The sequence below is a fragment of the Homarus americanus genome, unplaced genomic scaffold (genome assembly GCF_018991925.1).
Source record: "Homarus americanus isolate GMGI-L3 unplaced genomic scaffold, GMGI_Hamer_2.0 scaffold34921, whole genome shotgun sequence".
NCBI lineage: Eukaryota > Metazoa > Arthropoda > Malacostraca > Decapoda > Nephropidae > Homarus > Homarus americanus.
In genome coordinates this window covers 10,167,495-10,179,258 of record NW_024741901.1, presented here as the reverse complement: position 1 = coordinate 10,179,258, position 11,764 = coordinate 10,167,495, and the positions used below count along the sequence as shown (strand labels likewise).

The following is an 11,764-nucleotide window of genomic DNA, read 5'->3' as shown; positions in this document are numbered from 1 at the left end:
TTATGATAGAGATAAGGTCTAATAATTTATCAAGAAAGTTGCTTACATTGGTGTGGGGTCTTCTGAAGTTTATTCCAACTAAGATAATTTGTGTGTCGTTACCTAATTCAGTGAAAACACTCTCCATAAACTCTTCCTAAACCTTTAAATCATGTCTTACGGAAGTGTTATACTTAATATCAATATACTTGTACAGAACTGACACAGTGTCTAGTATACTGTAATAGGGATGTTATACAAATGTTCAGCATCGTTAGTGAGTCTGGTGTCACAGAACCCAAGTACATCAAATATGTTGGCAGTAGAAGATTTACACTGATCTAAATGGGTCTAAGTGAAGGGGAATACTGCTGATGTTATGGCTAATTAAGGAGACGAATGAGATAGTATAAAAATAGTGCGAAGCTCGGGAGAGTCAGGAAAGTAATAGTTTCAATTGGGGTTGTTGTAACCCAGTGAGTTTTGTAGAAAGGCATCAGAGTCAATATGACGGAGTATTGTGACGACACCATGGGTGAATGGGGCGTAACACATACGGTCCAGTACATCATCTGTGTCGGAATATTGGTACTGATTAAGGAACAGCAAAAAGTCAGGGCCACTGAGGTGTGAAAAAGGAAGGTCAAAGAGAGTTATAATAGTGAGGGTAGACGTGTAGTACCCGTGTTGGCAGGCAGGGGGGGAGGAGGGGAACCCAATAGGTGATAGCCAGGATGGGGGCCTTTTTTTTGTAGAGAAAGGAGGGGTGAATGAAGATTAGAGGTGGGGGAAGGAAGTTTTACTTCGGAAATTGGAAAAATTTAGGTGGAGGTACGACAAGGCGGGCTGACCGCCTAGCTAAGCTAATGGTGTGTTAGGGTTGTGTCATGGGTTAGTTATTGTATGTCGATACAGGCACTAGACATCCTACCCTATCACATATGGGTGCCTTGAGGGCCTTATTTCATATTCCGCCGACCCTACTGGCGGATGCTGGTCTAGGGAGGTTGTCTATCGCCTGGCCGTATAGATCGGAGGTGGTAATGGACCTTTAGAGATTTGGTAACTTTTGGGGAACCATGTATGGTTGTTGTAGTTATCTGGTGGGAGTCTTTGAAGGAGTTCTTGCTCTGATCGTTCTATCTTTTGCTAGACTCTGCTGGCCAGGGTGTGCAGCTGCTGGTTGATGGGTTTTATTCTCAGGTCTCTATATATCTCGGCTGTGGTTCTGGTGAAGGGGTATCTTTCACCTGTGACGAATTTTAGGGCTTCATTTTGGACCACCTGTAATTTTAATATTTTAGTGGTGCTCATAGTATGAAGAGGTATTGCTGGGTAAGTTAATACCGGGATGATAAATGGTGTCACCAGGCGGAGTTTTATTTTCTCAGGAAGCCCTTTAAAGCGGTATAGTAATCTCAGCTCTCTTCTTGCCTTTTCCTTCCCGGTGTGGACATGATGGGAGTAACCTGTCGTAGATATATGCAGGCCCAGGAGGGTGCCTCTGCTTTTGTATTCTATTTGGGCATTATTGGTTACTAATAGATGGGTTTTCCTTCTGCATGAGGGTATCACTGTGAATTTCGGGAGACTGGTTTGTTTTTCCATTGCTTTTCGTAATTATTTATCATTTCTAATTTCCGCTTGGTGTTGTCGACCTGTAACGCTTGCGATTTTCCTTGATATGTTGTTATTTGAGTGATTTCATCTGCATACATAATATCTTTGTTACCTATTCTAGTGAGAGGCGGGGTGTCACTTGTGTAGATAATATATAGGGTGGGAGAGAGGACGCTGCCCTGAGGGACTCCGCTCATGAGTGGAAAGGTCTCTCCTTTGTGTTGTCCTACCCTCAGTCTCGCATTTCTGCGGTCAAGAAAATTGCACAGTGGCTTTTCAATGTTGGCGGGAAGTCCAAGTTGGAGGAACTTATATTTTAGACCGTCATGCAAGTCTTTGTAAAATGCCTTCGCTACATCCCGGAGAGTTAGATTACATTGTATACCACTCGCCGCGGCTCTGGCTATGTTTTCACATACCAGGACTATCGCTGTTGTGGTGGACTTCCCATTCTTGAACCTGAATTGTCTGCAGTTGACTCTGTTGGTTTTTTCCAGGTGATATCTCAGACGGTTATTGATGATTTTTTCTAGGGTTTTTCCAGGTACTTCGAGGAGGGAGATCGGTCTGTAGTTTAGTAGGACGGCGGGGTTCTTTCCTTGTTTTGGTGTTAGGGTAATAGTGGCTTGGGAAGTAACCCGAGGCCAGGCAAGCGTTCATTGTGGTTCTCAGTCTCTCCATGGCCGAGTTGTTTATGTGGCTGAGGATCTCCTTGGTGATGCCTGAATAGCTAGGGGCTTTATTTTTGGTATTGGAGATGGCTGTGTTGAGTTCTTCCGAGGTGATTGGTTTGGACAGTGGGCTGTCCACTCTCAGATCCTCCCATATGATTTCAGGAGAAGGCTGAGTGCGGTGCGTCTGACCCCGGAGTTCATCAAGGACGAGCTCTTCTTGGGTACCATCAAATCCCCTGTACTCCTCATTTGTGATTCGGAAGATGTTCCTCCATATGTCCCTGAATATGGGTTCTTTGTCTTGATCGTCATATATTTTACTTCCAGTGTGGTCAGTTATACTGTACATGGTGACTCATTGCGGCTGGAGCCCTTCAGTCTCTTAACTCGACACCAGAACCCTCCGGGGTCATTGTATGTATGTGAGAGTTGTTAAACTATTTCGGCCCAAATGAGGTTGCTTAGTTCCAGAGATCTTGTTTTTATTTCCTCCCGAATTCTTCTGTATACAATGTAGCTTACGATTTTCCAACCATGGGTCTCGGCTTTCTGTTGTAGCAGTTGGAATTGGTTTGTGAGGGCGATGAGTTCTGGAGTCTGTCGTGGGTGTGGGAGAGTTCTGTTGCGTTTGAGAGGCGTGGCCTCCTGGTAGGTTGTTCCAATGGCTTCACACCATGTGTTGATTTCTTCTTTTGTTTTGTTCAACGGCTGGTTGTCTATGGTCTGCAGGATTGTCATGTCTTGGGCCTCAAGTTTGGCTGTAGCTTTTTCGTTGAATAGTTCCCAGTTGGTGTGCTTGGCGATCCTCTGTGGTGGAGCTGGTATAGTTATTGGTGTTGTGGGGATGGTCATGATCATAGGTCGCTGGAGGTTACAGGACCTTGTTCAAAGAGGTAGTTGTGGAAGCATCTGACGTTTGTTATTGCTATGTCTGGAGTAGTGGCTGAGTTCCTACTGTAGAACGTGGGGAAGTCCGGGCCTATTATACTAGGCAATAAATAAAAAAATATATAAATCCGTAACATGGTTCAGAGTAGCTTCCTTTTGTTAATTTTGAGGTGCTGATTTCAAATCTGGCAATAAAAATTCTCTGGCACGTACAGTTTATTTGTTATACAAGAAAATAAATCTTACAAATACAAAAACTGAAAAATAATATTTTTCCTTTTATTCCTGTTTTTTTTGTCCACGTCATCACACTAAAATTCAATAAAGAATGAAAACAATCATAAGAAGACACAAAAAGTATTAAATTAGCCACTGTATGGGCATTTGTTATTTTATTTCATACTTTTATGTGTTGTATTGTCCTGCGATTGTAAAAACCAGCAATAGTCCCCATCATGGCAGGATCCCATCTACCCTGGTACCTTTCCTCCATACGTCTAATGTCCTGATGAAATCGCTCTCCCTGTTCATCACAAACCGTCTCCAGATTCTCAGGAAAAAAGTCCAAGTGCAAGTGTAGGAGGTGGACTTTCAAAGACATCCTGCATCCCAAGTTTTTGTAGTTCTTACGAGTTCCTCTACAAGTTGGCAATAGTTTCTTGTTTCCAAGAAACCCCTTGACTACAGATGTGAAGGATTTCCATGCAGCTACCTCATTTTCAGTCAGTTTGTTTTTAAAGTCGTCATCGTGAAGTAACTTTCTAATCTGTGGGCCAACAAAGATACCTTCTTTGACTTCAGCGTCACTGAGCTGTGGGTTATTTTCCCCTCAAGTACATGAACCTATCACCTTGTTTGTCCATAGCCTTCACAAAATTCTTCATTAGTCCCAGCTTCATGTGTAAAGGAGGTAGAAGTACATTGTTTGGGTTTACCAAGGGAGTATATACAACGTTGCTTTTTCCTGGAACAAACTCTTCTCTCTTTGGCCATTCCTTTGTTTTGTAGTGTTTTTCTGTTGCTCTGCTGTCCCATAACACAGAAAACAGCAATATTTCGTGAACCCTCCTTGAAGGCCGAGTAGAAGGGCTATAACCTTCAAATCGCTGCAGATCTGCCATCTATACTCCTTGTATTTAATAGCGGTCATTATTTTCTCCATACTATCATACGTTTCCTTCAAACCTACAGAATGTGCTACTGGAACTGAGGGCTTCTGGTTCAAATTATGCAACAATGCTGCTTTCAAACTAAACTTGGAGGAATCTATGAAAAGCCGCCATTCCTTTGGGTCATGTTTTTCTCCCAACTCTGACAGCAGTCCATCTACATCAGTATACACACAGAGGGAATCCTGCATACTGTAGAAGGAAGATAAGTAATATTTATTTTCCTAAAAACAGAAATTCTTGTCTGTTTCTATAGAAAGTTCCATTCCTTCTGTCTTGATGCTAAGAGTTCGGGCTGCTGTTTTGACAGAGGGAGATCACGTACAAGATTATTAAGTTCACGTTGTTCTATAAGATGTGATTCATTGGAAGTCTGGTCAATGAAAGGAGGATCATGGGGTGATTCTGGAATTTCTTCCTCAATTTCTTCATTCGAAGTTGAAAGCTCTTCCAAATTAGCCGGTGGTGTAGGTTTAGGGAGACCTTCTCTGCGAGGAACGGGCCTTATTGCCGAAGGTACACTCGGAAACCATATTCTCTAGCCCACCTGGGACGGTGCAGGAGGTTAGTACAGTGTCCTTTCTGGACTGGGGGCCCACTCTAACTATCACGAGGCAACACACGCACGAACACACACAGTCATAGTAAGGCTGTATAGATGACATTATGTATAAATATTGTATATGGCATTTTATACTCTGCATTATCTTCATTATATATGAACAAGAAGAAAAATTACCATAGGTTGTAGTTACGAAAGTATGAATGGAAATAAACACTTCCAAACCACCCAGTGTGTCCACACAACGTTTACAGCACTTGTGTGTGTGTGCCAGACCACGATGCTTCCACCAAACCCCATCATTCGCGTAACTATATGAAAAATTTTGTTTAATTTAACTACCTATTTCAAAAATCTTAAATTACATGTGGATCAGTCATTCCTCATTTGACACACTTATAGTGTAATTGTAAGAGCGGAAACGATCTTCCTGCTCGTTACCGCTGCTAACTCTCTCGTTTGCTGGTGCGACCAAGACTTGGGGGGGGGGTGGACAGAGGTAAGAACGGCAGCGGCTACCTGTGTCACAGGCAGATTCACCCCAGCCGCCATACAGTCACTATCTAGCTACCCGGCTGTTCGTCAAATTCTGGCTGTGATCTCATCATAGGTCCTAGACTCGTGGGTTGTTTTCCCAGACCTTCGCCTGTCGACTGTCAGTTCTCTGGACATCAACCACTACCGCTGTTCCTCTCCACGGTCTGTGCCCCGGTGTTTCGTCTCCTGTATCAAGACATCTGCCTCTGTCGTTCGAGTGAGGAAGCCTGTATGGACCATCATCCCCCAGGGCCACTGCCGTAGGAAATATATGTTTATTGTTTAATTCTATCAGTTGTTGACTCCCATTAATTGTTTGATTCTATTAATTGCCGACTCCCATTAATTGTTTGCTCCCTTTAATTGTTTGCTTCCATTAATTGTTTAACTCCATTAACTGTTGACTGCCTTAATTGTTTGACTCCCGTAATTGTTACTTGATGTTCGTTGAGTGGTGTCAGAGTTTTGTGTTATATTTTTTATAGTAAAGAGATGTCAATCTCAAACCGTTGTTTGTTATTTCTCAGAAAACCATGGTCCTTGACTTTCCTTGATTAAGATCTTGATTAGTCTGGTAAGGGATTAATATCCCTAAGTCCCAGGCCTTTACAAGTGGAGACCTTGCCAGGATTGTCTCTGACCTTTGGTTTCTGAGGGCTAACATTCGTTCCAGTGTTTGTTGTAAGTCGCCGTGTGCGCGCCACCTTGCTCTCTGTGGCCCAGAAGTACGTGTTGTTCAGTGGTTATCCCTTCCTTCTGTGTGCTAATTTTGTTGCTCTCCTTTGTACTTGGGGAAGTTAATTAGTGTTGGTTGAGGTGCACTGTGGATGCTGTCATAGCATTTTTGTTGTTGTTTCACCTGGTGCGGTTTTTTACCCTGAGAGAGATTCAGCTGGGCTGGGTGGGAACAACGTTCCCTCCAGTCGGATCAAATATTTTATTGGTCTGATTGAGCCATTAGGTAAGTTACCTTTGGCTATTTGCGGGGTAAGTTTTGTATTTTTCTTTTTGCTCTTGGCATTTCGGATCATTATGTATAAATTTGAGGAGTTGAAAGGTCAAGCGGTGGCCCTGGGTCTGACAGGTACTGAGGTTGGTCAGTACGTGGCCAACCAACAGAATGCCGAGAGAGAGAGGAACGTCAGAAAGCGAGAGAGGAACTTCAGAAAAAGAGAGAGCACTTCAAAAAGGGAGAGAGATGGAGGCACTTCAGAAAGGGAGAGAGATGGAGGAACGTCAGAGAGAAAGAGAGTTCGAATTAGATTAGTTGCAGGCAGAAAAGGACCTAGAACTGGTTAGGATTAATGCTTCAAGTAGACCAGAATCCTCTGGCCATATACAAGACAATGTGGTAAAACCCAGCTTGCCTGTGTACCGTGAAGGAGAAGACATCGCCTCCTACCCTGTTAGGTTTGAACGGGTAGCTGAGCTACTTCGTGTAGACCCAGATAGCTACGCTGTAAGGTTGGGTAGCCTATTGAGTGGTAAGCCGGTAGAAATTTACACGTCCCTGTCTGCCGACATCACCCGAGATTACTTCTTGTTGAAGCAAGCTCTCTTGCGAGGATTTAACAAGACTTTTGACGATTATCGTGTTGATTTCCGCAGAACGAAGATTAGAGCAGGAGAAACGTACCAGCAGTTTTCGATTCACCTGGGACGTTTGTTTCAACAATGACTGGAGGCATCAGAGGTTGAAGAAACCTTTGAGTCTCTCTCTAACTTCATGATATTAGATCAGTTTTTGTCTTCTTTATCTCCAGACTTGAGAGTTTTCATCAAACACCACCAGCCAGCGACGCTTGGAGAAGCTGTACATCTTGCCGACAACTGGGCGTCCGCTCGCAACACCTACCCCAAGTCTTCCCCTCCTGTGGTCAAGAACTGGAAGCCTCCGACCTCCAAGGAACCTTCCCCAGGAGTAGAGAGGAAAAGTTCACCAGCCGTGCGGTGCCACAACTGCGGAGAAATAGGACACATTCGTTCTCGCTGTCCCAGGAATCCACACGCCTTCAAGTCTACGGACATTCATCCGCCCAGCTTCGAGGTCGGGTTCTGTTTCGAAGACCGGAGCTGTCCCAGCTATTGTGTCAGCGGAACTATAAATGGGTCATGGGCATCTACGATCATCAGGGACACCGGTTGCTCATGTTTTGTTGTCTCTGAGGATGCCCTGCCTGATGCTGATCTCTCCAGCTGCTCGAAGGTTAGTGTCACCGATTATTTGGGTCGTGTTGACCAGTTCCCTGTTGTTAGGTGCTACCTGCGTTGCCCCTATTTTACTGGTTGGTCTAATGTGGCAAGAGCTCCCATTAAATTTGCTAGTGTTCTCATTGGTAATGTTCCCGGTGTTCGTGACCCTAACGACCCGGAACCTTTAAAACTCTCCTCACCACCATCACCAGTCTCCTCAGCGCCAGTCTCTTCGCCGCCTGCCGACGTCGACTCCCCACCTGCTGACGTCGCCTCGCCACCCTCGCATGCCACCTCCTCTCCAGCAAAGATCCTAGCTGTGGAGACACGGTCGGCGAAGCGCCTGCATCCCCTGGTTCTGCCGAAATTGCAGCCGCTTACTGTGACTCCCAAGGAGTTTGCCAAGCTTCAAGACTCGTGTACCACTCTGAAGCGGGTAAGGGAGAAGGTAACTTCCGGGGAGGAGGATCAGGCTGGAGATGGGTCTGTATTCAAGTTCGCTCGTGTTAACGGTCTGTTACTTCGATCGTGTGTGTCATCCAAGCAACCAGCCAAAGTAGGTCAGTTTTTCCTTGTTGTTCCGGCTGATTATCGTAACATCATTCTCTCTGTAGCTCACGAGAGCCCCCTAGCAGGGCACTTCTCTCATAGAAAGACATATATGAAGATTTCTGATCAATTTTACTGGCCAGGAATAGGAGCGGATATTAGAGCCTTTTGTAGGAGTTGTGATCGGTGTCAGCGTATGTCCACCAAAGGTAGAGTCCGTCTTTTTCCTCTTAAACCCTTACCCATCATTACTGAACCATTTTCTCGGGTAGCCATAGATTTGGTTGGACCGCTCTCACCCCCTTCCTCTGCGGGGCACAGGTATGTACTCGCTTTAATTGATTTTGCCACCGGGTTTCCAGAAGCCTTGCCCTTGAAGGAAATTGATTCTATTTCTGTGGCCGAAGCATTGCTTGTGATCTTCTCTCGCGTAGGCATACCACGGGAAATTGTCGGATAGGGGGACTCAGTTTACCTCTCAGTTGATGGCGGAGCTTCACAAGTTGCTAGGAGTTAAGCCTTTATTTACCACCCCTTTTCACCCTAGTGGTAATGGACGAATTGAGAGAATGCATGGGCCCCTGAAAGCGTCGCTGCGGAAATTGTGCGCCGACAAACCCAGGGAGTGGCACCGGTATCTTGTCCCCACTTTATTTGCTCTGAGAGAAATTCCTAGTGACCGGACCGGGTTCTCGGCGTTCGAATTATTATACGGCCGAGCCGTGAGAGGCCCGCTCTCGGTGTTAAGGGATCTGTGGGCGGACACAAGTATAGAAGACGACGAGCGGACTCACTACCAGTATGTCATTGAATTACGGGACAAACTTTCACAGTGTGCCAAGATCGCCGCGCAGAATGCTGACATTAGTAACACCAAATATAAGGCCTATTTCGACGTCAAATCACAAGATCTTAAATTTATTCCGGGGGATGAAGTGTTAGTGCTCCTGCCTGATAAGAAGAGCAAGTTGCTTGTTTCCTGGAATGGGCCTTACAAAGTCCTAGAGAAGCGGAGTAGGGTAAATTACGTCATTGACGAACCTAAGGGGCCTAAGTTATATCATGCTAATTTATTTAAGAAATATCATCGCAGGGCCCACCTTAACTTTGCTCATGTCCTAGATAGCGATTCTAAGCTAGAGTCAGTCGAGGCACTACCCTGCGAGGGGTCGGGAGTAATTCCGGCACCAGACTCAGATGATCTCAGTTGCCAGCTACCGATAACACCAGATGGTATAGTAGAATCCCCTTCGACTGACAATGGGCCCGCACTTAAACCTGGATTGGAGAGGAACCAACGTGCTGACATTGAGGACCTGATTACTAACTTTGAGGATGTATTCTCAAACGTCCCGGGATGCACGTCCACTGTACACCATGACATCCTCCTTACAACCACTCAGCGTGTGCAGGCCAAAGTTTATCCTGTCCCTATTCATCTCCAGAGTTATTTTGAAGAGGTCGACCGTCTACTTGAGCAGGGAATCATCCAATTGTCGTCGTCCCCTCACTGCTCTCCCGTGGTTATGGTGCGTAAGCAGGATGGTACTTTTAGGATGGCCATTGACTACAGGGTGTTAAATGCGGTAACTGTCTTTCATGCCGAGCCCGCCTGTTCTATGGAGGAAGACTTGCATAAGTTCTCAGGGGCGAAGTACTTCTCGGAGTTGGATCTATGTAAAGCTTACTACCAGGTACCCTTAACTGAACGCGCAAAACCACTAACTGCATTTCCTACTCGTAGAGGATTGATGGAATTCTGCCGACTTCCATTTGGGCTGGTGACTGCCTATGCCACGTACATCAGGCTGATGCGCCTCGTCCTTGCCGGTTTGCCTAGAGTTTCTTTTTATTTTGACAACATTTTCATATATTCCTCAGATTGGCAAGAACATCTTGGCGACGTTAAAGCTGTCCTGGAGAGGTTAAGGGAACATGCTTTGACGATAAAGCCATCTAAATGCCGGTTTGGATTTGAGTCTATTCATTATCTTGGATTCGTGCTAGATGGTCGGCACCTTCGTCCCCAACCTGAGAAAATACAAGCCCTTTGTGAGGTGTGTCCTCCTACTACTAAGAAACTCCTCCGTAGTTTTCTCGGTATGATCTCTTTTTATAAATCTTTCATTCACCAGGCATCTGAGTATACCGGACCCTTATCTGACCTGCTAAGGAAAGGCCACCGGGAGCCTCTTGTCTGGAACGACGACCTGCTGGCCGGATTTAATCGTCTCAAGAATTCGCTATCCACGCAGCCTATCCTCAAACTGCCTGATCAACACTTGACCTTCGTTCTTAGGACGAACGCCTCCAGTCATGGCCTAGGAGCCGTCCTCCTCCAATATGTTCAGGCACGTCCTCACCCAGTGGCCTATGCCAGTAGGAAGTTACTAGACAGGGAGAGGAGGTACTCCACCATTGAACGTGAGTGTCTAGCCATTGTGTTTGGGGTTTTGAAATTTGATTATTACCTGAGAGGAAAAGAATTTATCCTAGAGGTAGACCACAAACCCTTGTTGTATTTAAATACATTCAAGGGGGCAAATGACAGATTGTTACGGTGGGCTCTAAGTCTGCAGGGTTATAGGTTTCGTGTGGTCCACGTCGCCGGAAAAGACAACCTTGGGGCAGACCTTTTGAGCAGATCCACTGTATAGCATTTGTTGTGAGATGATTATGCTCTGTGTACAAATCTTAGGTTTTAATCTACCTTACAGTAGATTTTTGTTGGGGGAGCTGTGTAAGGGCGGAAACGATCTTCCTGCTGGTTACCGTTGCTAACTCGCTCGTTTGCTGGTGCGGACAACACTTGGGGCGGTTGGACAGAGGTGAGAACGGCAGCGACTATCTGGGTCACTGGGAGAATCAACCCAGCCGCCATACAGTCACTCTCTAGCTACCCTGCTGTCCGTCAAATTCTGGCTGTGATCTCATCATAGGTCCTGGACTCGTGGGCTGTGTTCCCAGACCTTCACCTATCAACTGTTAATTCTCTGGTCATCTATCACTACCGCATACCACGACCGTCAGTTCATCTCATTCCGTCTGTGCCCCGGTGTTCTCCTGCCATTTTAAGACGTTGCTCGAGTGTGGAGTTGAATGGACGCTTCCCTACCCCGAGTGTGGATCACCGTGTTCGAGAACCTTCCCCCAGGGCCACTGCTGTAGGAAGTATCTGTTCATTGTTTGATTCTATCAGTTGTTGACTCCCATTAATTGTTTGCTCCCTTTTATTGTTTGCTTCCATTAATTGTTTGACTCCATTAACTGTTGACTTGACTTAATTGTTTGACTCCCGTAATTGTTATTTGATGTTTGTTGAGTGGTGTCAGAGTTTTGTTATATTTTTTATAGTAAAGAGATGTCAATCTCAAACGGTTGTTTGTTATTCCTCAGAAAACCATGGTCCTTGACTTTCCTTAATTAAGAACCTGATTAGTCTGTTAGGGATTTCTATCCCTAAGTCCCAGGCCTTTACAACCAATAAGGATTACAACAGCACACAGTATGGCTGCAATTGGTAAGAAAAATAAAATATAACATGGCAAAATTTTTGCCCTCGTAATTTTTACAACCCACCTCACGCCTAAAGT

General features: G+C 45.2%; 1 protein-coding gene across 1 annotated transcript; it reads left to right on the top strand.

Annotated features, from left to right (window-relative positions):
* Positions 1–486: 486 nt before the first annotated feature.
* On the top strand, positions 487–10,828 carry LOC121876101. The gene is made up of 8 exons (XM_042381039.1): positions 487–606; positions 1,836–1,897; positions 2,436–2,494; positions 4,353–4,495; positions 5,503–5,689; positions 6,103–6,154; positions 7,428–7,635; positions 8,606–10,828. Exons 1-8 carry the CDS (start codon positions 487–489, stop codon positions 10,826–10,828), a joined length of 3,054 nt encoding a protein of 1,017 aa, XP_042236973.1.
* The last annotated feature ends 936 nt before the right edge of the window (positions 10,829–11,764 follow it).

Bases quoted from the DNA above. Each gene is read 5' to 3' on its own strand.
- LOC121876101 (XM_042381039.1), top strand. From the start codon at position 487: ATGACGGAGTATTGTGACGACACCATGGGTGAATGGGGCGTAACACAT. The intron at 2,495-4,352 runs GTACCATCAAAT...TCAAACCTACAG, and splicing joins CAAGGACGAGCTCTTCTTGG to AATGTGCTACTGGAACTGAG. The intron at 6,155-7,427 runs GTACGTGTTGTT...TCGCTGTCCCAG, and splicing joins TTGCTCTCTGTGGCCCAGAA to GAATCCACACGCCTTCAAGT.